Source organism: Belonocnema kinseyi, chromosome 3 (genome assembly GCF_010883055.1).
Source record: "Belonocnema kinseyi isolate 2016_QV_RU_SX_M_011 chromosome 3, B_treatae_v1, whole genome shotgun sequence".
Taxonomy (NCBI): Eukaryota; Metazoa; Arthropoda; class Insecta; order Hymenoptera; family Cynipidae; genus Belonocnema; species Belonocnema kinseyi.
The window spans coordinates 47,971,350-47,998,410 of record NC_046659.1 but is presented as its reverse complement, the minus strand read 5'-3'; the positions used below and the strand labels follow the sequence as shown (position 1 = coordinate 47,998,410).

General features: G+C 33.7%; 1 protein-coding gene across 1 annotated transcript in view; it reads right to left on the bottom strand.

Annotated features, from left to right (window-relative positions):
- Nucleotides 1–25,078, bottom strand: part of LOC117169809 — a 37,199-nt gene extending 12,121 nt beyond the window's left edge. Inside the window, exons 1-2 of the mRNA XM_033356316.1 lie at nt 25,040–25,078; nt 24,716–24,949 (exon numbers count right to left, since the gene is read on the bottom strand). Of these exons, the coding sequence (XP_033212207.1) occupies nt 24,716–24,949; nt 25,040–25,078 (273 nt within the window). The remainder of the gene's footprint in view (nt 1–24,715; nt 24,950–25,039) is intronic.
- Between the last annotated feature and the right edge of the window lie 1,983 nt (nt 25,079–27,061).

Genomic DNA, 27,061 nt, shown 5'->3' with positions numbered 1-27,061 from the left:
TAATATTATCATTATAAAATATTATATTGATATTTATGACTAGTTGACTAACTTTGAATAGAAATAGTTCATTTTCAACTAAAACAATTAGTTTTCTGCACGCGCGGCTTACCTGTTTGGGCGCGCCTTGAGCTCTCGATTATGGGTTCTCGCGCTTCGCGCTTAATGATGTATTTATCTCGCGCTTCGCGCTCGATTGTGTATTTCCCTCGCGCTACGCGTTCGGACATTGTATTTTTCTCACAATAGCATATTCGCACTCGGTGTTTGCATTTCTCCCACATTCGTGCACAGACATTTCAAAATTAAAGATAAACCAATCTAAAACTGTAATTTTTCGATTGTGAACTCTTCTTTGTAAAAACTCTTTCGCCTTTAGCGAAAACATTCTCATAATGTATCTCGTGCTTCGCACTCGATTTTGCCCTCCAATTTTTTATATTAAGCTCAACAGTTTTATATAAAATATAATACATTTTTCATTTACCTATACCTGGGATTAGATATTTAGATTTCGCAAAATAAAGCACAAATTGTATTTATCGTGATTACTTTAATATTTTTTTCTTATTTTGCGTTAAATTTTATTCTTGTGTGTGCTGAAACATGTCTCATATTGATAAATTTACATATATCATTACAATTAATAATATGCATTGAAATTAAAACATTTTTATTCTTATTGTCTTGTTTTTATAACTTTTTTATTAATAATCTTGTTTTTTACGATTAAAAAAATACGCTTCCTATCAAAAAAATATTCGTTAAAAATTTGTAAATCCTTTTTAGTTGAATAAATGTTGTCTCCTTTATTCTCGTAGCTTGGATCATTTTACTAATATATATATTTTTTTATTTTCAATGTTTTTTTTTCAAGAATAAAAAAACTACTTATCCTACAAAAAAGTAATTCCTGACATATTTGCTATTGTTTTTTAGGTGCACAATTTTTCTCAATCCATCTCTTTTCGTATCTTGCTTCGTTTTCCACAAAATGGCGATACTGTTATTTCATTATTCTTTTTGCGATAAATTTGGAATTTTCCATTTTTTAAATATGAAGTAACATTTTTTTTCTCTTGACTTTTTCCCATATTACGCTTTTATTGACTGCAAATGCTCATTTTCGTTTCATTTTTTGAAAATGTTATAATTTTAGTAATTTTTATTTTATCAAAAAAAGTAACGGAGATAAATTTTTCGTATTTTGGTCTGGTATAAATAGATGTCGAAAGAATTTTTAAATATTAACAAAAAGTGGTCTCAAAAATGTTCAAAATGCTCTAACATTCTAAAATTTCTTCGAAAAAATCTGGCTAACGAACTCGTCCTTTCTTTTCAAATCGTTATAAAGTGTGCCAAATGGTAATCCAATTGAACAATTTCTTTAAATTTAACGGTGTCTACAGACTACAAAAACTACAACAATAACGACAACAACGACAACGAAAACGACGACAGACAGACACCGACGTAAAAACTATTTTTTCTGACTCAGGGGGTCTGAAAACGACATTTAATGAAATCCGCGGAAGTCGTTTTTCACATGAAACCAATACCTTCTCATTAAAATGAGGATGTAAAAAACCATTTTTAATCAAATACGTGAACAGTGCACAAAATAAATTTATTTTCCACCAAGACTAATTTTTTATACAAAAAATAAATATTTAACCATAGTTAAATTTTCGACAAAAAAGATTAATTTTCTACCAAGAAAAACGAGTAATCAATAAAATAAAACAATTTTCAACTAAAAATCTGCCCGCTACGCGGGCACATCCTCGTTGCGCGCTGCGCGCGCGGCTGTCTTCGCTCGCAAGTTTGAGCGCCCCAGGCGCGCTGCTGTTGGTTCTTGTGCTTCGCGCTCGATTATGTATTTACTACGCGCTACGCGCTCGGTCTTTATATTTTCGCACATTCTTGCGCAAACATTTTAAAATTAAGACTCAAAACATCCACCACTGTAATTTTGTAATTGTGAATTCTCTTTCGTTAAAAGAGCTTAGCTCGATAGTTTGAGCGCACCTACGGCACGCGACTGATGGCAATCGCACTACGCACTTGGTCTTTGCATTTCTTCCGCATTCGGACACAGACCTTTTAAAATCAAAGGTGAACAGACCGAAAACTGTAATTTTGTGATTTTGAACTCTCTTTTGTTGAAGCTCTTTTGGCTTTAACGAACACATTCTCATCACGTATCTCGTGCTTCGCACTCGATTTTCTCCAACATGTAAACTTTTCTACATTATACACAACACTTTTATATCAATTATAATACATTTTTTATGTAACTCTGCCTGGGATTACTTATTAAAAAATTGAAAAATAAAAAGCAAAATGTATTTATCATGCTTATTTTTGTATTTGTTCCTTATTTTGTTTTAATTGTATTCTAAGCTGCTCTGAAACCTGTATAATTTCAATAAATATATATCATTACAATTCATAATATGCATAAAAATTGAATTATACTAATTCTTATTTCCCTGTTTTTATAATTTTTTTATTTTAAATGTTCTTTTTTACGATTAAATAAAAGCTATTGCGTATATGCATAGGGTCTAATACAGGAACCTATATAGGGTCCTATGTAGGAGCCTATGTCCTCTTTCGTCTTTTCTGTGATTTTTCCAAAAAGTTCATTTTTGCATTTTTTATCTTATGTTTTACGATTAAAGGAAAATATACTCATCCTATCGAAAAATAATAAATAATAACTGTATAGATCTTTTTAGGCGAACAACTGTTGTCTGATAATTTAAGTTCATACCTTGTGTCATTTTTTCAAACAAATTTAATATTTTTATTGTGAATGTTATTTTTTACGACTAAAGCAAAAACTACGTGTGCTATCAAAAATTATAGCTCTTTTTTGGATGAACAATTTTTGTCTCATTTTTTTTCGTGGCTTATATCGAAACGTGATTCATTATAAATTTTTGGTTCTTTCCAGGGCGCGCAATTTGAGCTTTTTCATTTTTTTCGTATCTTGCCTAGTTTGACCAAAAAATGGAATTTTTGAATCTTTCATTATTTTTGGTACGATCAAATTTGGAACGTTCAACTTTTCGACTAAATTAAAAAAGTTGTTGTTGTAGTCCTGTAGGGCTTTCAAAAAGCAATGTTTTTTTTCTTGACTTTTTTTATATCATGCGTTGTTTGGCTTAAACTGTTCATTTTAGTTTTTTTTTAATTTTGAAAATGCTCTAACTCTGAAAATTTTCTTTTTATAGAAAAAAGTCATGGGGATAAGTTGTTTGAGTTTCTGAGTACTATGAACAACCGTACATAAAGTTTTGAAATCATGAAAAAATGTAGTTTCAAAAATTTTTGGTACAATCAAATTTGGAATTTTCAACTTTTCGACCAAATTAAAAAAGTTGTTATCATAATCTCGTAGGGCTTTTAAAAAGCAAAGTTTTCTTCGCCTGACTTTTTTCATATCATGCGTTGTTTGGCCTAAAATGTTCATTTTAGTTTGTTTTTTTGGATTTTGAAAATGCTCTAACTCTGACTATTTTCTTTTTATAGAAAAAAGTCAGAAGGATAAATTGTTTAAGTTTTGAATTAGCATGAATGAGCGTGCATAGAATTTTTACATCTTGAGAAAATGTGGTTTCAAAATTTTTTTGTACGATCAAATTGGGAATTTTCAACTTTTTGACCAAATTGTAAAAGTTGTTCCCATAATCTTGAAGGGCTTTCAAAAAGCAACTTTTTTCTTTTTCAGACTTTTTTTCGTATCATGCGTGCGTTGTTTGGCCTAAATTGTTAATTTTAGTTTGTTTTTTTGGATTTTGAAAATGCTATAACTCTAGTAATTTTTGATTTCTAGAAACAGGTCATAAAAGAAATTGTTAAATTTTTTGAATACTATGAATAACCGTACAGAGAATTTTTGAATTTTTAAAAAAGTGGTCTCAAAAATATTTAAAATGTGCCCACTTTTTGAATTTATATCCAAAATGTCTGGCTAACGAACTTGACCTTTAGTTTAGGACACCTAACGAGTGTACCGAAGGGCAATCTAATAGATTACTTTTTTCAAAAGTTATCGTATTCACAGACAGACAGACAGACAGACATACAAACATGCAGGCAGACAAACACATTCGTAAAAACCTGTTTTTCGGATTCAAGGGATCTCAAAACGTGGACATTTGACAAAAACTCGGGGGGGGGGGGGGGCATTTTAGACAAATCTAATACCTTCTCTGATGAGAATGTAAAAAAGACCTGATGAATCACCAACCTAAAACAACAACTAAATTTTGAACAAAATAGTTCCTTTTTTAACTACAAAAGATGAAAAAATCGTTAAAATTCTTTGAAATCGCTTTAAATTATTAAAATTAATTGAAAATTTCATCGAATATTTTAAAACATCCTAACGCATTTTAAAATCCTTTAAAATCTCTTGAAATTTTTCAGAAGTCTTGAGAATTCCCTCAAATTTTCAAAATAGCCTAAAATATTTCAAATCCTTGAAAATAACTACTAAATTATTGAAATGAATTGAAAATTCTTTGGAATCTTTTAAAATATCCTCAGATATATCAAATCCATAAAATCTCACATTTAATTACTGTAATCAATTAAAATTCCTTGGAACCTGTTAAAATGCTCTCAAATAATTCGAAACCTTTAAAAATCTTTTGAAACACCTTGATATCTTTTAAAGATTTCTAAAGTACTTTAGAAATTTTTTAAACAACCGTGCTAACATTATTAAAATTCTTTGAAATTCCTTAAAATTGTAAAAATGAATTAAAAATTCATCTATATCTTTTCAAACATTCGCAAATATTGAACATTCTTTGAAATCTTTTGAAATCTCTTAAAAATTCCTTAAAAATTTAAAATTGCCCTAACATATTTCAAACGTTTTACAATCTCACACTACATTATTCAAATCGATTGAAAATTTCTTGTAATCTATTGAAATATCCTAAAATATCTCAAATCCTTTAAAATATGATATTAAATTACTGTAAAAAACTGAAGATTCCTTGGAATCTTCTAAAATTCTTTCCAATTTTTCAAATTTTTTTGAAATACCTAGAATTTTTTTTAAGATATCTAAAGTACTTTGGAGTTTTAAAAAATAACCCTTCTGAAATTGTTTTGATTCTTTAAAATTCCTTTAAATTCTAAAAAGTACTTGAAAATTCCTTGACATCTTTTAAAACATTCTCCAATATTTAAAATCCTTAAAAATCTTTTGAAACTTTTTCAAAATTTTCAAAGCTCTTGAAAATATCTTGAAATTATAAAAATACCTTGAAATATTTCAAATCCTTTAAAATCTCATACTAAATTATTGAAATCAATTTAAAATTCCTTTAAATCTATTAAGATATCCTAAAATATATCAAATCCTTAAAAATCATATATTAAACTAGTGTAATCAATTGAAAAATTCTTAGAATCCTTTAAAATTCTCTAAAAGTTTTCAAATCCATCAAAATATTTTGAAATACTTAGAACTTTTTTTAAGATTTCTAAAGTACACCAAACTCTCGGTTTCAGTCATGTGTCAGGGTTTGCCTTCAAATGACCTTGGACTGATTTCAGGGTGGCAGAAACGTAAACAGTGAGAGCCGCCTGACTCTTTTCCAATTGGAATATACATGTGACGTGCACCAAAGAAAGGCGGCTCAATCTAGAAAACATTGAAATCGAGAAATTCGATAGTTTTAGAGCTGCTATTTTTAATGAAACCATCGAAAAAATTCCCTAGGATCATTATTGCTAATAATTGAGTTGTTTGGTACCAGAGAAATCGGGCTTTCGTTCGAGTGCTCGAGATTCCGTGAAACACCTCCCGCCATTCACTACTATATCTACACGTCTCATCTATACCCCGCCCGTGAGCCGTGTCTACGACCTATCTCTTTCCGTGAGAATGTAGTGGTCAGTGGAGAGGGAAGATTTCGTGAGTCTTCCCTCTCTCCTAACAGTTGCGTCTATCGGTTCGTCTTCGATCGCGCGCCCTGAAAAATCTCACTTTTCAGAGTGAGCCCCCTTTCTTCGGCGCACGTCACTCATTTATATATAATGTCGCAACAGCTCTAGACCTACTCCCCTGAGTAACTTCCTAAGTCAGCAGTTCTAGGAAAGCTGAGAACGGGGTGACTGAAAGCGAGAGTTTGAAGTACTATGAAATTTATAAAAGTAACCCTTCTAGCATTTTTTTAATTCTTTGAAATTCTTTCAAATTAAAAAAAAAATACAATAAAAATTCTTCGGATTGAAAGTTAGAAAACAGAACAATTTCAAACTGTTAAGGGGGGTAAGACGTTTTTCTTTTGTTTATACCGTTGTGTCCTTCTCAACTTCACAGCAATTTTATGCTCGTCTTTATTCAAACAAAACAAAAAAGGTCTTACGTAGTATATGTACTCTATGGTCTAGGCATAGCAGATTGATGCTGAGGCAATTTTTATTATGAATGATAAACAACAACTTTTAAACGTGTTTTTCTCAAAACACGATTTTTTAAAACTGCTGCCATGATATCTCAAAAACTATTTGATTGCTTCTGCTCAAATTTATACGGCATCTTTAGCGCATATTTTTGATTTCAGATAATTAGAATAGCTGGAATCATGGCAGCAGTGGAGCACCTCTTCTTTTATATCTGTTTCTGTTGAGCGATGTACCTTCGCAAATATTCTGTGTAATGACTTCAAAAAATTTCCAAAGTTTGTTTAAATGTATTCAAATAAGATATGAAATATAATAATTATTTTGTTTCAACGTTTTTTCGAACAAAAAATTGCCCCAAATAGCATTAGACAACGGCCGTCACACTATAAGACCCCCTTAAATATAAATTAAATACGAATAATTTTCAACTCGATGGGATTCAAGTCTTCAAATCTTTAATTGTGAATTTGGAAGTTTATTTACAAAAAATTACTAGTCCCAAATAAATTAAAAGTGTTCAATATTCAAAAGGATGTATTTCAAAAAAAATTTATATAAATTTATAATTATATATAAAAATCGTTTTAGAAATAGTTAAACTTTAACCCGAGTAATTTATATTAAAACTTTAATTTAATAGTTAAACTTATCTACAACATTTGAATTTTTAACGTTTTGAAACTTTCCTGTTTTCTAAATTTCAGTCTGAAATAATTTCATTTAAAGATTGTTTGATTGAAAAACATACATTTAAACTTTGAACGTTTTCAATTTATTTATGATTATTAAATTTTTATAAACAAACTTCCAAGTTTACAATTCAAAATTTGAAGATTTGAATCCCATTGAGTTGAAAATTATTCTTATTTGATAGTTGAAAATTTAAACATATTAAATTTCGAAATCTTTTAATTTTTATTGATCACATTTTCAAAACTCTAATCTACAAAAATTTCAATATTTAACGTTTTGTAATTTTTCTGATGTCTCAATTTGAAGCTTTAAAAAATTTCAAGAGATTCCAAAAGATTCTTAAGGATTTAAAATATTTGTGGATGTTTTTAACAATGGCAGGGAATTTTCATTTTTTTTTTTTATAATTTGAAGGAATTTCAAAGAATTAAACAAATTTAGGAAGAGTTATTTAAAAAATTTCAAAGTACTTTAGAAATCTTTAAAGAAAAGGTCTAGGTATTTCAAAAGATTTTTAAGGATTTGAAAAATTTGAGAGAATTTCAAAAGATTCCAAGTAAATATTTCAGGGTATTTTTTGCATTCAGCCCCTGAACTCTGTCGTCGGGGGGCCTATTATTTCCGCTGATTCGAGCGCTGGCGGACAGTCTTCTTCAACAAGACACAAGATTTGCACTGCTAACCCTACGCAGTACACACCATCGCGATACATTAAAGAGAGAAAGAGAGACACTAGGAGGATAGACACAGTGCAGGACTACTTTTTATGGCGCCCCGTCATCTTTTTCGATTGAATATTGAACAGTTTAGTTATTTGAAATTTATTTTTGTTTTTTTTTTTAAATTCCTTCTTTCCTGTTGACACTTAAATTATTTGTAACAGAAAAATAATTTATTTTTTTATTTTAATAATGCATTGCACGTATTTAAACAACCAATTATTTCTTCGTTAGAAAAACGTATTGGCCTTGAAAAGGGCCGATTGTTCTCGGATGTTTATAGCGACGACCAGACCAACAGAGTCTTTTAGTCAGAGTTCTGTTATTGGCTGCTGTTGTTATTGTTGTTATTATTATTTGCCGCTTAGCCTATATAACATTTTTAAGAATAATTTTTTAATATCGGTATTTATAGGTGGGTAATTCAGTTTAAGATTGGTAATTCAGTTTACGAAGCAGAAATAACCGGCCTAATAAACTTCCTTTTTAATTAGGGGCTTAAAAAACTCGGTTTTGCGATGAGTGTGGAGGAAATTCTAATTAAAAAGATGGGAACAGTAAAGGCCTCATATACCCATGTGGAAAACGGGATTGCAGAAAGAAGAAGGCTGCAAGAGATGAAACTTTTTTCCTAGTGTTTCTCTTTCTCTTCCTAATGTATCGCGATTGTGGGTACTGCGTAGGGTTCGTAGTCCAAACCTTGCGTTTTATTGAAGAAGACTGTACCATCAACGCTCGACTCGACCAAAACAATAGGCCCCCCGACGGAGAGAAAGAAACGCTTAACAAAATATCCTATGATTCTTATAATAAACATTGATAAAAGATTTTCTAAATTTAGACCGAAATTTTTTTTTTTTGCTAAAGTTAATAACAATCAAATATTAATGTCTGCCATGAGAATTATCGTATGTCTTCCAGCGTTTTTCTCCAAAAGTCATGTAGAACTGCGTGATTTTCCTTCACAAATCCATTTTTTGTAAATTCAAAAGCGGTGACGAGAAAAATGTTAGTTATAATTTTATTGTTATTAATTCTTACAACAAAAAATTTTTCGTCATCCACCCACGCGAAATGGGTACAATGGGTACAATGGGTCAAGCATGGCAGATGGCCATTCTGCCATGCTTCGCCAACGGTCGAACGTGATTTGGTTGAAATTATACTTCGGCAAGACTTTCCAAGATAGGCACAATATACTAAATATTCCTTATTTTTTACAAAGGATTGGTGGATACATATTTTCTTTTATTCGACTTTGCGCAATTTGTATAAGAACCAATGTGAAAGAAGTTTGCACGGCTCAAGCATGGCAAGGCACTTGGAAATATCTGGCTGAAGCATGAGTCAGGGCTGAATACTAGCATGGCGGAAGCCTTGCTCTTGTCCGTCTCCCATGTTTAGGACACGCTAAACACAAATGAATATTCTTAAGAACATGTAAGTGTCAGAGAAAATTAGCTTGCGTTCAAAATGGAAACCTCAGGTTTTGCAAAAGTCTGCACGTCTCTAAATGATAAGTTCACTACCCGGGTGCATAGGGTCGCGTACCAGGCAACTCAGAGCGTATTGTACAAGAACTATTTAAGAATTTAAATTGTGCTGACTGCAAAAATAACTACCAATGACGAGCCGATAATCGGGGTGAACCTCATAGCGCGCCAGGTAGCTTAAAACGTATTCTAGAAAAACTTTTTCGAAATTTAAATTGTTCAACAGCCAAAACAACTAAAAATTGTAAGTTGATGATCCGGGTGCACCAGATCGAGGACCAGATCTTCCAATACGTATTCTACAGGTGCTTTTAAAAAATTTAAAGTTTGTGAATAACGAAAACAATTCTAAATGGCGAGTCGACGAAACGGGTGCACCGCGTCATGCACCAGGTACCTTAGCGAGTATTCTACAAGAACTTTCAAACAATTTAAATTGTGCTAACTGCCAAAATAACTACCAATAATAAGCCGACGACTCAGGTGCACCGGGTCACGCACTAGGTATTTTAGCGAGTATTTTACGAGAACTTCTTCAAAATTTAAGTTGTTCAAACAACCAAAATAAATAAATATTGTGATTCGAAGATCTGTGTGCAATGGATAGAGCACTAGGTGATTTAATACGTATTCTACGAAAATTTCTTAAAAATTAAAATTTGGTGAACAATGAAAAGAATTCCAAATGGTGTTTCAATGATCCGGGTGGACTTGGTCGCACACCAAGTAGTTTCGCACGTATTCTACGAGAACTTCTTAAGAATTTAAATTGTATCAGCTGTCAAAATAACAACCAATGATGAGTCGCTGATCCGGGTAGATCGGATCGAGCACCAGGTAGTTCAATACGTATTCCAAATGGTGATTCGACCTGGTGATTGATACCTGGTGATCGATCCGATTTACCCGGATCAGCGACTCCTCATTGGTTGTTATTTTGGCAGTTGGTACAATTTAAATTCTTAAGAAGTTCTCGTAAAATACGTGCGAAACTACTTGGTGCGCGACCCAGTCCTTATTATTGGTAGTTATTTTGGCAGTTTGTTCAATTTAAATTTTTTCAAAGCTCCCGGTTCGTCGACTCGCCATTTAGAAGTGTTTTCGTTATTCACAAAATTCCACTTTTTTAAATTTCACATAGAATACACAATAAAGTATCTGGTTATCGATCTGGTACATCCGGGTCGTCAAATTACCTTTGGTAGTTATTTCGGCACACAGCATAATTTAAATTCTTAAAAAGTTCTTCTAGAATACGTGCTAAACTACGCGCGGCGCAACCTGGTGCGCCTGGGTGTTCTACTCACCATTTGGAATTGTTTTCGTTATTAATCAAAATTAGGTTTGTAAAAAGTACTCATAGAATACGTATGAAACCACATGGTGCTTGATCCGCTGCACCAGGATTACCTACTTACAATTTTTAGTTAATTTGGCTTTTGGAACCATTTAAATTTTCAAAAAGTTTTTGAGCATACGTGCTAAGCTACCTGATCTGTGATTCGGTTCACCTAGATCTTCGGTCCATCTTCGGTAGTAATTTTGGCAGCTGAAACAATTTGAATTGCTAAAAAGTTCTGGCAGAACATGTGCTAAACTACCCATTGTGTGACCCGGTGCATCCTCCTCGTCGACTTACCATTTGGAATTGTTTTCGTTACTCATAAAGTTCAAATTATTAAAAAGTTCTCGTAAAATACGTATTAAACTAACTGGTGCTCGATCAATTGCACCCGGATCGTCAAATTACAATTTTAGTTATTTTGGCTGTTGAAATAATTTAAATTTTGAATTTTTTGGTCAATTATGTGCTATGCTACCTAGTGCACGATTCGTTTTATGCAAATCGTCGATTCACTATTTGAAATTGTTTTCGTTATTTACAAAATTTTAATTTGTAAAAAAATTTCGTAGAATACGTACTGAACTACCTGGTGCTCCATTCGATGCACTCAGATCTTAGACTTATCATTGGTAGTTATTTTGACATTTGGCAAAATTGAAACTCCTAAAAAGTTCTTGCAGAATACATATTAAACTATCTGGTGCTCGATCAATTGCATCCAGATCGTCAAATTACAATTTTAGTTATTTTTACTGTTGGAACAATTTAAATTTGGAACATTTCTTGTAGAATACGTGCTAAGCTACTTCGTGCGCGATTTGATTCACCCGGATCGTCGGCTCGTCATTGGTAGTTATTTTGGCAGTTAGCACAATTTATATTCTTAAAAAGTCCTCGTAGAATACGCGCTAAACTACCTGGTGCGTGACCCGGTGCACCCGGGTCGTCAACTCGCCATTTAGAATTGCTTTCGTTATTTACAAAGGTTAAATTTGTTTTAAGTTCTCGTAGAATACGCAATAAAGTACCTGGTGCTCAACTCAGTGCACCCGGATCGTCAAATAATTATTTTTTTAGTTATTTTGGCAGTTGAAACCATATAAATCTGGAAAGGTTCTCCTAGAATACGTGCTAAATTATCTGGTGCGCGCCCCAGTGCACCCAGGACGTCGCCTCGCCATTTGGAATCGTTTTTTTTATTCACAAATTTTTAATTTTTTGAAAGCTCTTGTAGAATACGTGTTAAACGACCTGGTGCTCAATCTAGTGCACTCTAATAATCGACTTACAATTTTAATTATTTTAGCTGTTGGAAAAATTTAAATTTTGAAAAAGTTCTTGTAAAATACGTGCTGAGCTACATGGAGCGCGATTCTTTTTCCACGGCTCGTCGGCTCGTCATTGGTAGTTATGTTGGAAGTTGGTTCAATTTTTTGGATTATTTAAATAGTTAAAAATGTATATAGGGCAAAAATATAATCTAACATTTCTTAGTATTTAAGTGATATATTTCACGTCAGGTATTCTGGGAAGTCTAGTAGAGAGATCTCTAGACTGTGAATAGGTCTAGAGTCCAGCTACTTCTGGCGTCTTATCATCCATACATATCTAGATCTGAAGTCCAGCCATCTATGACCTCTGACGTCTTATCATCCATACATATTTGAATCCGGAGTCCAGCCACCTGTGATCTCTGACGTCTTATCAGTCATACACATTTGAATCCGGAGTCCAGCCACTTCTGATCTCTGACGTCTTATCATCAATACACATATAAGCGGTCTGGCCTCCTGGCACGGCAGCATTCTAATATTGTAACTGGAAGCAGAAACTCTGCTCGAATAAATATTGAAATCCAAAAGTCTCCAAAATTATAATCCTTTCCTTGAATAGAAGAAGAAATACAGTTCACAAGAGCTATGAATCATTTGTATATAATATAACCGATAAACATCGATGGAAATGTGTACGGTATATGCATGTGGAATTTTTGGTTTGGACACGTTCAGTTTTTAGTCTAGATTCGCTTCTCGATGAGTAAAGACTTACCTTCCAAGTGCCTTGAATAAAAGTTGATTGTTTAAAGTTAATTATAGTTTTGTTTTTACATAACCATTTATCCAATAAATTTAAATGCTTAAAAAGTTCTTGTAGAACACGCGCTAAACTACCTCGTGCATGACCCGGTGCACCCGGGTAGAAAACTGATGATTTAGAGACGTGCAGACTGTTGACAAACGTGAGGTTTTCATTTTGAACGCAAGCTAATTTTCTCTGACATTTACATGTTTTTAAGAATATTCATTTCTGTTTAGCGTGTCCTAAGCATGGGAGACGGACAATAGCAAGGCTTGCGCCATGCTAGTGTTCAGCCCTGACTCATTCTTTAGCCAAATATTTACAAGTGTCTTGCCATGCTTGAGCCATGCAAACTTCTTTTACGCGGATTCTTAAAAAAATTGCGCAAAGTCCAATAAAAGAAAATATGTATCCATCAATCCTTTCTAAAAAGTGAGGAAAATTTAGTAGATTGTGTCCATTTTCGAAAATTTTGCCAAGTTCAATTTCAACCGAATCTCGTTCAACTGTGGGCGAAGCATGGCAGAGGGGCCATTAGCGATGCTTATCCCATTGTTCATAATCATGGGACAACCGTGGGATGACCATGGGTGAACATTGATTTAATCTTGAGCCACGCTCACTCCACGCTTACCCCACGGTTAACACACGCTCACCCCACGGTTGCGTCACGCTTATGCCATTGTTGAGCCATGGTTTACCCATTAAACCTTTTCTACGCTGGTGAACTTCAGCAAATATCTTTTAACATGAAGGCTATAAAAAGATCAACTCAAACGCTTAAATTAAACGATTCCAGAGTCTTAGTAACCAACTTAAAAAATTCTACCTCCGACTAAAACTTCAAGGTCAAAAAAATGTTTCGTTTTGTTTATTTTCTCTCTTTCCTTGCACTGACACAGTTTCACAAGTTCTTATATCAAAACTAAAGTTAGTAGTCAGTGATTACGTGTGGCAGGATGCTTAACTAAAAACTGGATATGTTATATTTCCAGAAAGAAATGCGTAAAATGCTAACAATCCAACAAAAAATGGATTTCCTCGAAAAACTGAAAAAGGAACAAAAAATGACAAGCTTTGCAAAGAATATGGATTTTCACATTCCACCATTTCAACCATCTTGAAAAACAAGAACAAAGTCATGAAATATTTCAGTGAACTTACAAATACCTACACGCAGAAAAAAGAACATTGATGATAACCAATACCAATTCTCAAGTGGTGCTGACCTGCTGATCAGTAGATTTTACCGATCCAGTCGTTATTCTGTACAGTTCCTGGATGATGCAATTACGAATTATCATGTCAGTTTAACAAGTAATATAAAGAGATTTAAATTAGATTACTGGCGTAGACTACAGTTTAGACAGCACTATAAATTGTGGAAAAGTATTGCTGAAAAATAACTAATAAATAAGCGCACGGTTATTTCTCATAAATATTTTCGGATATACTTATAATTATTCGGCATTTGTGAGTTATAATGCTTATAATACTATTAAAATTTCGCACGCAACGGGGGGGGGGGGATTCGAACGCATAAACCTAAGCATGCAAGTCAATAGTCTTAACCACTACACTATTAAACGAGTTGCGATCTGTAAAATAATTTTAAAATGCATTTGTAACTGAGGGTGTCAACCTCGGAAACGAATTCTGAATACGCGCCCATGCCATTTTATAAAACCCCTTCTACGCTAAGTGGGAATATGGAGTAATGTTACGGCTGTCACAGAAATGTCAAAAAGGAATGTTTTTTAGGTGATGCAATCCATTCATTGCCGATTGCGTCATTAATTCACTCGGTGCTCCGGGTGGATAGGTTGCGTTGCGACTTCAGTGGCGAGCTAAGTAAACCAATCGGATCGATAGCATGTACCGATCTTTCGGGATGTCCACTGCACCACTATTTGAATCTCGGTTCAGTGAATTTTTCATGTCGTACAGTATGTAATACGAGCGAATAGAGGTTTATTTTACTGAAGGATAACCCTTGAATTAACCTTATTTTCATTGTGATAATTACGAAATGCTAAGTGATTTTGACATTTTCACTCTCTTATTAAGAGCAGTTTATACTGTTATGGTTACAAGAATCTTTTTACAATTATGATAATTAAATATTACATTCCCCTTTTCTATGTTTATGGTAATGAGAAAAAGTAAAAAAACGGCTCCGCTCCTAACCTTGAACTTCTTGATAAACTTGTCTAGGCATGGTTTTGTGGGAAACGAACCATCGGTGAACCAATTTCGGGATTACTTTTGTAAGAACAAGCACGGTTTTTTTACCCAAAACTTAAAGACAATGGAAAGGTGCTGCAAAAATCGGTTGAATTTAAACCTAGTAGCGGGTGGTTGAGGAACTTTAAAGACAGTCACGGACGTCGTACACTTCAACTGAAGGACAAACACTGCATGTAGATTAACTTGACCAGAAAAAGACGTGGATAACAACAGATATTTTAACATTCTCATCCTAATGAGAAGATATTGGTTTTATGTAAAATTTCGCCCTGGAAAGATCTAACAAAGTTGTTATCAATCACTTTTTGATAGGACGGGTAGTATTTGTTTTTAGTCGTAAAAAAAACATTAAAAATAAAACAATAAAACAATTTTGGACTAACGACACAAGCCACGAAAAAAATGAGACAAAACTTGTTTATCTAAAAAAGAGTTAGAAATTATTAATAATTATTTTTTATGTGATGCGTAGTTATTATTTTATGGCTAAAAAACAATAAAAATAAATTTTTGAACGAAATCTAGGATTTCGAAACAGGGATGAAAATAACTTCCGAAGGTCAAGATGACTACACACTATTCTAGGAATAACTTAAAATGCAACTAAATATACAATATTTAAAAGTTTATTAAATTCAATAAATCACAAGTTTAAAGAGAGATAGCTGACTTGAAAAATATCGAGAAGTATTATATTAGTATTTAATTTAATTTTCAAATTTACTTGTATTTTAAGTTTTAATTTAATTTGCACTGGAGATTCACAAGTAGCAGAAACTCTTCATTCCAGATCTTCACCTTAAAATAAAGGTAGATCTTAATGGTTAAGTTTTAAAAAAAATGGTAAATATTTTGAGTTATGAACTCGTTGACTTAAACTTACCTATTTTTATAATCCAAATTGCACTTGCAAAACTAGGGATCACTAGAATATTTGAAGATCCCTTTAAAACTGATTTTTTCCTACTCAGTCAGATTTGTTGTCGTTGGCTCGAAAGGATTCAGATAGTCGTGCTGGTTACTAGTTAACAGGTGGGGCTGATCGTCCTTCTGGTTATTGACCGTGACGATGATTGACAATGAGTATTGTCAAAGGAGCTTGCAAGTTTGCAGGTAGGCTCGTCTCTGCTGCTGGTACTCAGGGGTGATTATGTATGACAATGGTATTGTCAAAAGGAATCTTCTGAGTAAAGTTTCACTTATTTAAAAGGGATTTGAAATTCGAATCGACTTCAGCTCGATTGAATTTCCGAAGCGCAACACTGACTCTGCTTTTATGTTGAAATTCTTCGACCATTTGGAAATAATTTTCAGATAACCGGAGTTTTTTAATTAATATAATATTAAGAGATTTATTTCGTTGTAGTCTAGGGCAGAGCTGCCGCCCGATTTGAAGATCATAGTTTGACTGATTTTTCGATGTACTTTTCAGCAGAGCTTCCGCCCGATTAGAAATGTGGAGATTGACTGACTTATCCATGTATTTTTTAGCAGAGGTTCCACTCGATTTGAAATTTTGAGAATGACTGATTTTTTATTCAGATCCTGAGTTTATATATGTTAGATTACATTGCGATCAGAACCAAAAACTTGAGGGCGAGGGAACGAAACAATTGATATTAATTGATTTCTATGTATAACCAGGTGTCTATATTTAATGGCGTAGAATCGGGGTTGCAGTACCTTGAGTCCAAAAGAATTGGTTTGTATAACGATGTTTATAATATTGATCTTAACATAGTGGACAATAATAAATATGCACGAGTTCGTGCGTTTTCATAAGAACATAATTCTTTCCCTTCATAATTATTAATATAAATTACAAGTATAAATATAGCGATGATTAATAATGTAAGTATAAATAACATAGTTATAACACGTCACAGGACGTGACATTTTTACAAACGACGCAAGCTATGAAAAAAATACACACAAGCTATTAAAAAAATAAATAGACAAAAGTTACGCTTCCAAAAAATACCGAAAACTCATTGAAATTGTTCATGAATAATTTTTGATATACGTAGCTTTTGCTTTAGTCGTGAAAAATAACATTCAAAATAAAAAAATTGAATTTTTTGAAAAAACAACAAAAGGTACAAACTAAAATTAACAGACAAAAGTTGTTCGCCTGGAAAGATCTATAGATTTATTATTAATCATTTTTAGATAAGACGAGTAGATTTTCTTTCAATAGTAAAAATAAAATTAAAAATTAGAAAATGAAATTTTTTGAAAGCGGACAGAAAGACGAAAGAGAACAAAGGATCCTATATAGTACCCAATATAGGTTCCTGCATTATACCCTATGCAGATGCGCAGTAGTTTTTCTTCAATCGTAGAAAACAAAATTAAAAGTAAAAAATTATGAAAACAAGGAAATAAGAATTAGTATGATTCAAATTTTATGCATATTATGAATTGTAATGATATAAATTTATTGAAGTGATACATGTTTTATCGCAGCTTAGAATGTAATTTAAAGCAAAATAAGAAACAAATATTAACATAATCATGATAAATACAATCTCTGCTTCATTTTTCAATATCTGAATAAGCAATCCCAGGCAGAATTACATAAAAAATGTATTATATTCTATATAAAAGTGTTGTATATAATGTAAAGAAGTTGACAATTTGAACAAAGTCGAGCTCGAAGCAGAAAATACGTGATGAGAATGTATTCATTAAAGCCAAAAGAGCTTTAGCAAAAGAGAGTTTACCATCACAAAATTAAATATGTCGATCCGTTAACTTTTAATTTTAAAACGTCTGTGCACCAATCTGGGAGAAATACAAAGACCCAGCTTAAAGTGCGAGAGCCATCAGTCGCGCGCCGTATGTTTATTAAAACTCTCGAGCTATGCTCTTTTGACAAAAGAGAAATAACAATCACAAAACTACAATGATGGATGTTTTGAGTCTTTATTTCAAAAGGTTTGCGCAAGAATGTGCGAAAATATAAAGACCGAGCACGTAGCCCGATGTAAATACATAATCGAGCGCGAAGGGCGAGAAACAACAGTTCCGTGCCCTAGGTGCACTCAAACTCGCGAGCGAAGTATTACAAATAATTTTTAACTACGCACTTGAACTTTGAACGAATTGGTTGTATTTTTAATGAAGAAGATTTACTTTCTAGAAAAAAAAACTGTCAAAACAATACATCAGCATTTAAAAGAAATTAGTTTAATATTTCATGTACTTAAAGTTACCTACAAATGTACAACCACCCTTATGGTATGTTTTTAGGGGGTTCCAACAGAACTTTCTTATCCACTTCATCATTCGTAGAATAGGAAAAGAGAATTTTTGACGTTTTTATATTATCAAATATCCAGAATTAAACTTCTTATTTTAAACATTTTAGTTGAGCATATAATAAGGATTATTTTTAGGGGACTTCCCGAACATTCTCACCAACTCTATAATTCGTGGCACAAAAAAGTGGATTTTTACGTTCTTAAATTTTCAAATATCGACAATCAAAATTGTATTTAGTATGTTTAAGCAATGGGTGATTTGTAAGGGTATTTAAATAACTAAAAATTAAAAATGTCAAAAACTTTTTCCGATGAAATATAATTTTTTTTCCTCATAAATTATTTATGCCAAACAATATTCTGAAAATATAACATTTTTCGAAAAAATAGTTAAATCATTAACTAATGAAATTACTATTTAATAAAATAAATCTAAATTGAGCTTTAAATGCCAAGTATTGGAAATTTGAAGTTGAATTTTTTTTCTCAAACACCCGACAGCTTCTTTGAAAATTACTTATTAAGTTCAGAGTTATCTGTTGCGTGAAAACATTCACGTTTTTTGGAAAATATGTCCTTTTGGTCCAAATTGACTATTTTTCAGTTAAAGTAAAAATATGTTTGCATGAAATATAAACTATATTATAGTCGTTGCTGAAGAATCATCCCTTTCATTAGAAATACAGTAGAACCTCGGTATAACGAATTTTATGGGACTGCGAAAGGCATATGTTATAAGCAGGGATTCGTTAATGAAACGAATTTCGCCCCTTCTCTTTCACGACAAAGAAAGTGCAGCAATTTCTCGTTATATGCGGGATTTCGTTAGAAGCGTAAACGTTATATCGCGGCTCTACTATATATAAAATTTTAGAAGGTTCAAGTACTTTCTTGAAAAGTAATTCTTGATGTTCAAAGTTCATCTCTTTAGCAATAGAATATCTTTTCTGAAAATGTTTTTTAAATTTGTGTTAATGCGTAACAAAAATAGAATAAAGGACAAGAATGTTTTCATCGATAAAAATTTGACGAGGAAGAAAAGGGATGTGCAGAGAATGCTAGATGACAGGACAAGAAAGGAGAGGAGTAACTAGAGAGCGTCAAAGTTAGGGTTTTGGACAATAAAAGTAGATGAGAAAATGTGGATATGGGACGACGAGAAGGAGGTGTTGAAGGAAGTGCAGGGAAATTTGTTTCGTGAGGATTAGGAGGACGGGAGTAAAGCAGGGTGGAGGAGTGTTAAAGGTCCTGTAATGCAACATAGCAGGGGTAAAGAAGAAAGATGAGGATTTCAGGAGGTATATTCAGGAATTTTATGTGATTGGGCTGGTGTAGACGTGGGTAGAGAGAAAGAAATAGGATATAGGTGGATGCTACAGGAGGCGGTCAGGGTAAAGAGGAAAGGAAGGGCTAGTGAGGAAATTATAACAGGTGTTAAGTATGGATTAGTGGAAGAAATTTATGTAATGGGAAAGGGGGAGGGCATGAAGATGAGGGAAGTAAAGATAGCAGGGGTAAAACATAAGTTTTTGACTGTGTATGATAAGGATGGGGTAGAAAGTAAATAGTAAATAGTAAGGGCGGAAGACTTACTAGGAGAGTGGGATGAGAATATAGTAGTACTATGGATACTTAAATGCGGAAATTCGGAAGGAAGGGGGGCTGGGCAGGGAAGGAGAGAGTTTCAAAAGGAAATGAAAGGAGAAGATAATAAATAAAGAGGGGGAGATACCAGGAGACTGGATGGAGGACAGATGTTGGGCGATGGAAAATGGTATGGTAACAGGGGACCAAGAGGAAGACGGGAGAGTATGAAGTATGGGGTATGGAGGGGACGAAAACTGTACTATTGAAAATATTTACTTCTTGCAGCACGTGGTGGATATAGAACTAGCCAATAAGGGTGCCAAAGTTCACGCGTTTTTTGTATTTCTAAAATGCGCGTTCCCTTCGGTAGATAAGCGGAGGTTGTGGGAATGGAATTTAGCAATCCCAAAAACTTGACTACCATCAATTTTATCCAGATCCAAACATTTGTACTATTTCATGTCCACTAAAGTGGATCCGCCATTTTCAATTTTGGAAATCCAACATCAGATTTAGATTCATGTCATGTTGATGGGTTCTGCGAATATTAGGCTATTGTTCCGTTCTATTAATAAAGCGTCTAAAATCTTCTTACAAATAAGCTTCAGTATATCTTTCCGCGATTGATAAGCATTGGGCTAAGTTCATTTAGCTACCTTTTTAGGAGTAATTTAGGCTCCTATAACTTTCACAACAAGAAATTTCTAAAGATTTTTATTTCTCTTAAAACTTCTACGTGTTTACTAAATTGCATTCCAAATGAAGTTAGCCTAATTCTTATTCAAATTCTTAGCCAAAAGATAGACTAAAGCTTATTTGTTATGATATGAAAGACGCTTTCTTAACGTTAACGGAACAATAGCCTAATATTCGTAGAACTTTTCGATTTTATGTCATGTGATGTATCTTGCTATGCCATATATTAAATTATGCTATGTGTAATGTCATTTCGTGCTATGGGACATGTATAATACCATGTTATGTGTTTGGTCATGTCATTTCATGTGTCATGCCGTGCCGTGCCATTTCATGACCTGTCACATGACACTTGAAATGACAACGCATGACAGTACATGAACAGACACATGACATGACCTGACACATAACACATGACATGAAATGACTTGACATGAACTAAAATGACATGATCTAATTAGAAATTGATCATGCCCGACTCGTATACGTATGTATCGAAAATTACCAACCAAAGTTTTCTGGAATACATTCTTAATACCTAACTTTCCCCCACCCTCACAAAATGTTTAGACCATGACCGTTTTGAAATAAACTAATTAAGTTTTAATCAACTTGTACTCATTAAGGACTTAATGCAAACAATCGTCACCCACTGCTCATACACTGCACCATGCAAGTAAGAATATAGACAAAAACCACATGAGCCGTCGTGGGACAACCGGCAAAAGTGGAAACTTTATATGATGTAAATTGAAGTGGTTTTTCTTTGAAACTTTTCATCATAAAATACTTACGAAAGGGAACCGGTAAAGGGGAATGGGGGAAAGGAAAAGGGAAGGAAAAAATGAGAAAGGAGGAAGAGTGAACAGGAAAAAAAGGAAAGAAAAATGAGAAACGGGGAAGAAAAAAGTAGAAGGGAAAGGGAAATGAGAAAAATGAAAGAAGAAAATAGAAAAAGATCAAGGTTAAAGGGAACGGGGAAAGGGATTAATCGTATAGGAAAGGGGACAATGATGAAAAGGGAAAGGTAAAACAGTAATATGGAATCGAGAAAATAAAAAGGAAAAGGGAACATGAGAAAGAGGAAAATGGTAAAAAGGGAAAGTAAAAGAGAGACAGAGAGATTTCTCGATCCAGACCCTGCCGGTGTTGCGTTTGTTCGGTCGGACAGCGAAGGATGGAGGTCGTTCAGTCGGGACAGAGAAGGATGGAGAGGAAGAGACCGAGAGAGTAAGGAGCGGAGAGAGGTGGAGAGAACGAGAGAGAGAGAGAGACAGAGCAGCAAAAGGGACAGAAGTGGAAGAGGCGAAGCAAAGACAGAGAGGGAGAGGGTTTGCATGAGTCTGTCGGTGGGAGTACGGAAGGAGAGATAGAAAATAGGAAGCGTAACCGTGGAAGCCTAAACGTTACCATAACCAGTTTTGCGAGTTCACACTGTGCTTTAAGAAATTATCACTTCAAAATTATACTTTTCATGTAGCGGGGGGGGGGGAGCTTTTTATACTTTTTTGACATTTTTATTATTTTAACTATAAATTCAAAACGTCTAAAGAATATTTTGTAAAAATTTCAGACCAATCGGAGCAGAACTAACAGAGATATAGAGTTTGATGAGTCCGTTGCTCAAAAACGATCGCTGTTAAAAAAACGGAATGAATGCAAAGGGAGAAAATTGGACGTAGGCAGTAGTAAAAGGATGCTATAGATATTGAAGGTGAAAGCTGTTTATTCTACGGGTCTGACAACGATGATTCTATATAAGTATAGAAAAATTACTAGTTTATTAACGTTTCATTTTGGATTTTCCAGTGTACAAAACTATAGCATATTTCTTACACTTTGCATTTTTAAAGTCGGTGATGGCTTTAACTCAAAATCTACTGCATCGATCCTTTTGAAATCTGGTATACTGGTTCTACACATAAATAATGAGGTAACGCTGTCGAGTTTTTTTTAAATAATCATTAATAACTTGACAAAAACAAATCTGCTGATTTTTGTAAGAGCAAAATCGGTGTTTTTATTTCCAAGTTTTACCAAAAATTATAAAATCAATAGACACAAAAATCGATAGCGTTACTTTGAGAAACTTCTAAACTATTAAAAACTTTTCTATTTTTTGATTTCTGATGATCCAGTGATGAATTACAGCCATCACAGTCCTTTTCGACGGCTATGAAGCGGGGCTAAAGCTCTACTTTTTACTCCCAGGGAAACAGTACAGCTCGCATTTTACGATAATCAGCCTACTTAACGTAATACAATTTTACGGCAATTTATAGAAAGTTACCATATATTATTGATCAAATTACCGTAAATTTTCTAAAATTTTCCAGACATTTCTGGAATTCCCATAAAACACCAAAAAATTTCATAAGGTCCATAAATTTCCGGAAATTTTTAGACTTTTTTAAATTTAATTTTGTGGAATTTATGTTAAGTTATCATAAGCTACCTTCAATATTACCATAAATTGCCAACAAATTTCATAAAGGACTCCGCACACAATACATGGAAAAATGCCTTTCCGTGAATTTGGCTGAAAGTTGATAATATTGCAGGTTATCAGGGGCTAAAGAAATATCCTTAATTTTTTGTTTAAATGGACAGTTTTAGCGATATACGGCGCCAATAGCTCAAAATCAGTGCATATGATATAACTGCATAGCATTGAGAGCAAAAACAACGACAAAATAAGAATCACACATTAAAATGCAATCAACATTACCTTCGCCTATCCCGATAACTCTTACAGCGCGCTTCTCGTAACAGCTAAACGCTTAGCGCTCAATATTTTGCATAAACTGCAACACTCACAGCTCGAGAAAAACAACAGTGGTAAAATAACTTCAGCATCAAGTGCGGTTATAACAGTCATATTAACAACCTGCTTCTCGCAACGTTAGAATGCGAAAAATTCACAGTTAGAGGCAATGATTCTTAAATAATGTCAGCATCAGATGCCATTGTGCTAATCATGTATATCGTCGACTTCCAGCAACGGTAGAACGCTAAGCGCTCATTATCTTCAATTATTTGAAAAATTCACAGTTCGAAGGCAGCAAAAGTCCTAAAAGAAGGTCAGTATCAAGTGCTATTGTGTAACTCATGTACATCGCACACTTCCAACAACGGGAAAACGCTAAGCTGTCAGTATTTTGAATTAACTGCAACACTTGCAGTTTAAGGGTAGCAGCAGTGATAGAAACAGGTCAGTATCAAGTGGGATTGTGCCAATGATATATATCGCACGCTTCTCAAAACGGTCGAACTCTAAGTGCGCAATGTTTTATCATAACTGATACAATCACTACCTTTAGTGGCGAAATGGTGCAAAGTGTGCTCAGTGCCATGTGAGATTAGGTTAACATCAAGTGCGGCAATAAAAATCATATAAATTGCCCGCTTCTCACAATGTTAGAACGCTAAGGGCTCAATATTTGGAAATAAATGCAGCACTCACTGTTTGTGGGTAGCAATGATGCTAAAATAAAGTCAGTACCAAGTGCAGTAATGCTAATCATATAAATTGTCTGCTTTTTGCAACGTCAAAACGCGAAGCTTCCAATATTTCTTCGCCGGCAGAAATTATATAGCTAATTTTATATATAAAAATTGTATAGGAACGATATAGCCAATGAAGGCAAGATTGGAAATTGTTTAGCCAAGAAAAGCAATATTTGGAATGATCCAAATGGTGATGTTAAGATTGAACATGGTCCAGCCAATTAAGACAAGATTGAAAATATACTTCCCAATAGTCAAGATTGGACATGATCTAGCCAGTGGACGCCAGATTGGAATCCATTAAGCCAATTAAGGCAACATTTGGAACAATTCAACCAATTAAGGCAAGATTGGGAATGAATCAACCACTTAAGACAAGATTAGGAAAGATCCAGTTAATTAAAGCGAGATCATCCAGCCTATAAGAAAAAGTGTGGAAAAAATCTAGAAGAAGCGGAGAGGTCAAGGTTATTGACACCACTGAGATATATTTTCAAATATCTATGACGTCAAAGAGATTTTCTTCTTGTGCCCTATTTTCAGCATCGTTGATTGCATGGATTAATCTTGTCGAGGTTTTCGAATATTTTGTTCATGGCGTGTATATCCAAGGAACCACAATACACAGACAACGTATGCACATGCACCAACAGTTCGAGCACCAGACTCACATGTACAGTAGTGACCTTGCACAAGTTTGACTTCCTCATCAATCGTTTCGTCATCTTCGTTAATAGATTGGTATGCAATCCATAACTGATGTATTCTTGCACTGTGGAATCGTGAGAACACCTTTATCCTCAATAATCCTGCTTCTGGTGTCCTATCCGCATTTACGAATATTTCAATCTGAAAATCATCTGTGTCGTCCCTCTGCATTCTGTCCTGTACATAGGATGGGGCTAATTTTATTCAATATGTCCCAATAGTCAGCTATTTTAAATAGTTTATAGTTAATAGTGGAAAATCGCGTACATTCGGTTCTCTGGCTATCCGAAGCAATTGTCGAGCCATGTTTATATCATCCCCTTCCATGGCAATGAGAAGATGATACCTATTTTTTATTGCATCAGCGATGCGAGAAAATCACCCAGATTTGGAAGATGCAGAATTGGCACAGTATTGTCCAAGAATTTGAATATAGTTTTTATGTGACCATTCCTAGCCTCTACAATCCATCTAGACTTTGTGATTAAACGTTAATCATTGGCTTCCTCCGTAGAAAGCTGTCGCTGTCCAGATGGTAGAAGTGCTGGCATTTTCCATCTGATACCGAGGCAGCGTCATTATTCCGACTATCGGGAAAATAAGGCCCTTGTATGTCCAGAATATATACATTTGGTGTTATATTCAAAGTAGGCTAAAGTAGATGCCGTCCCTTGTAAACACAGTATGACAGCGGGAAAGATTAAAAATGTATACATTTTAGTATGTTGACATAGATACCGTCAATTTTTGCAATCACCCGTTGAGTCTATGGCTCTGGATTGTATCATTCATTTTCAAATTCAGTGATATGCATTTCTATATACTGTTGTCGCGTGAGAGCATCAAATCCAATATTACGAGGAACAAAGCGTTGCATTAGTGATTGCCTGACAGTGGAAATGGCAAGAATTACAGCTTGTCTACTCGAATATTGAAACATGAATTTGAAAAAGTCGTCAGAAAGCCCTTGTCGCATCTTACACTAGAACATTAAAAGGTCATTCTTGCTGATGTACCTGTACCTATCTTGGCTAGGTCCTCTGTCGCAGTGAGCAAATAATTCCAGATACTGTTCTTTTGTCACAAGAGAGAAGAATTCGAATTTGTCATCAGTGAAACTATTTTCATCCTCGAACCTCGTCTGATTTACCTCAACATCACAAAGGCCTTGTAAAAATACTTTCAATTGCTGTCCTGGGATAACGTAAGATCTGTTGATAGAACGCAAGCCAAGAAACAAGTTCTTTGGAATGAAGCCATTATTCATTATTTATTATCAGCAGGATTATTTTGTTTCTCGACGTTTTTTTGTCGCACATTATTATCAGTCTTTTTTCAAATTTTTAAAATCATACAAAACTCAATTTTGAATTTTCGGATTCGCTTGAAGCAATTTGTCTAAAAAGAAATTTTTCCTTGTTTACAAAGCAGATGAAAACCAACGCGCAAACGCGAAAACAATCATCTTTTGTTTCCTCGACGGGCGCATTTTTTGAAATTCTCATCCTTTATATTAAAGCAATGAAAAGAAAGATATTAAAAAAAAAATACAAACTAACGAAAAAGTAACTTCAAAAAAAGTTATAAGTTACCGGGAAAATAGTAACTAAGTTACGTTACAGATACTTTTTTTCGAAAAGTAACGAAGTTACTGAGAAAGTTACAAGTAACGTAACTTTTAAAGTAACTTCGTTACTTTTAACAAGTTACTACCCAATACTGGTAGACGATATCTGAAAACCATATTCAAATGTCTTTTCAGCAATCTGGAAATACAGAATCATTTTTAATGTAGAATTCTATTATAATTATTGGAAAAATCACTTGATGAGAATAATCAGTTAAACACAATTGACTTTTTAATACAAATGCCATGCAAACATTGGAATTATATAGATACTTACCAATATAAGAAACGAAACAAACAAAAAGTTAGTTTCGTTTTCTTCTTGGCGATTTTCATACGTTCTAAGAATTATATTTTGAAGTAGAAAGTATGTTAAATGAAATACACCTCTCAGACTATTTTGACGCATGAACTGAGTGAAGTTATTCACAAGTTTCATAACAAAGAAGTTTTTTTTATGAGTTGTAACTAACCTAACTCAGTTTCCGTTCGAAAAATGTAAATGGTGTATTTCATTTATTCCACATTCTAAATAAGAAACAGTTTACAGATTTTACATGTTCATTCTTATAATATTGAGCAAACTTTCCTTCATTTTACGCCGTTTTATTATATAGCCGGTCGTGGTTAAGTAAATTATTTCTTCACTGATTTTTCAAACA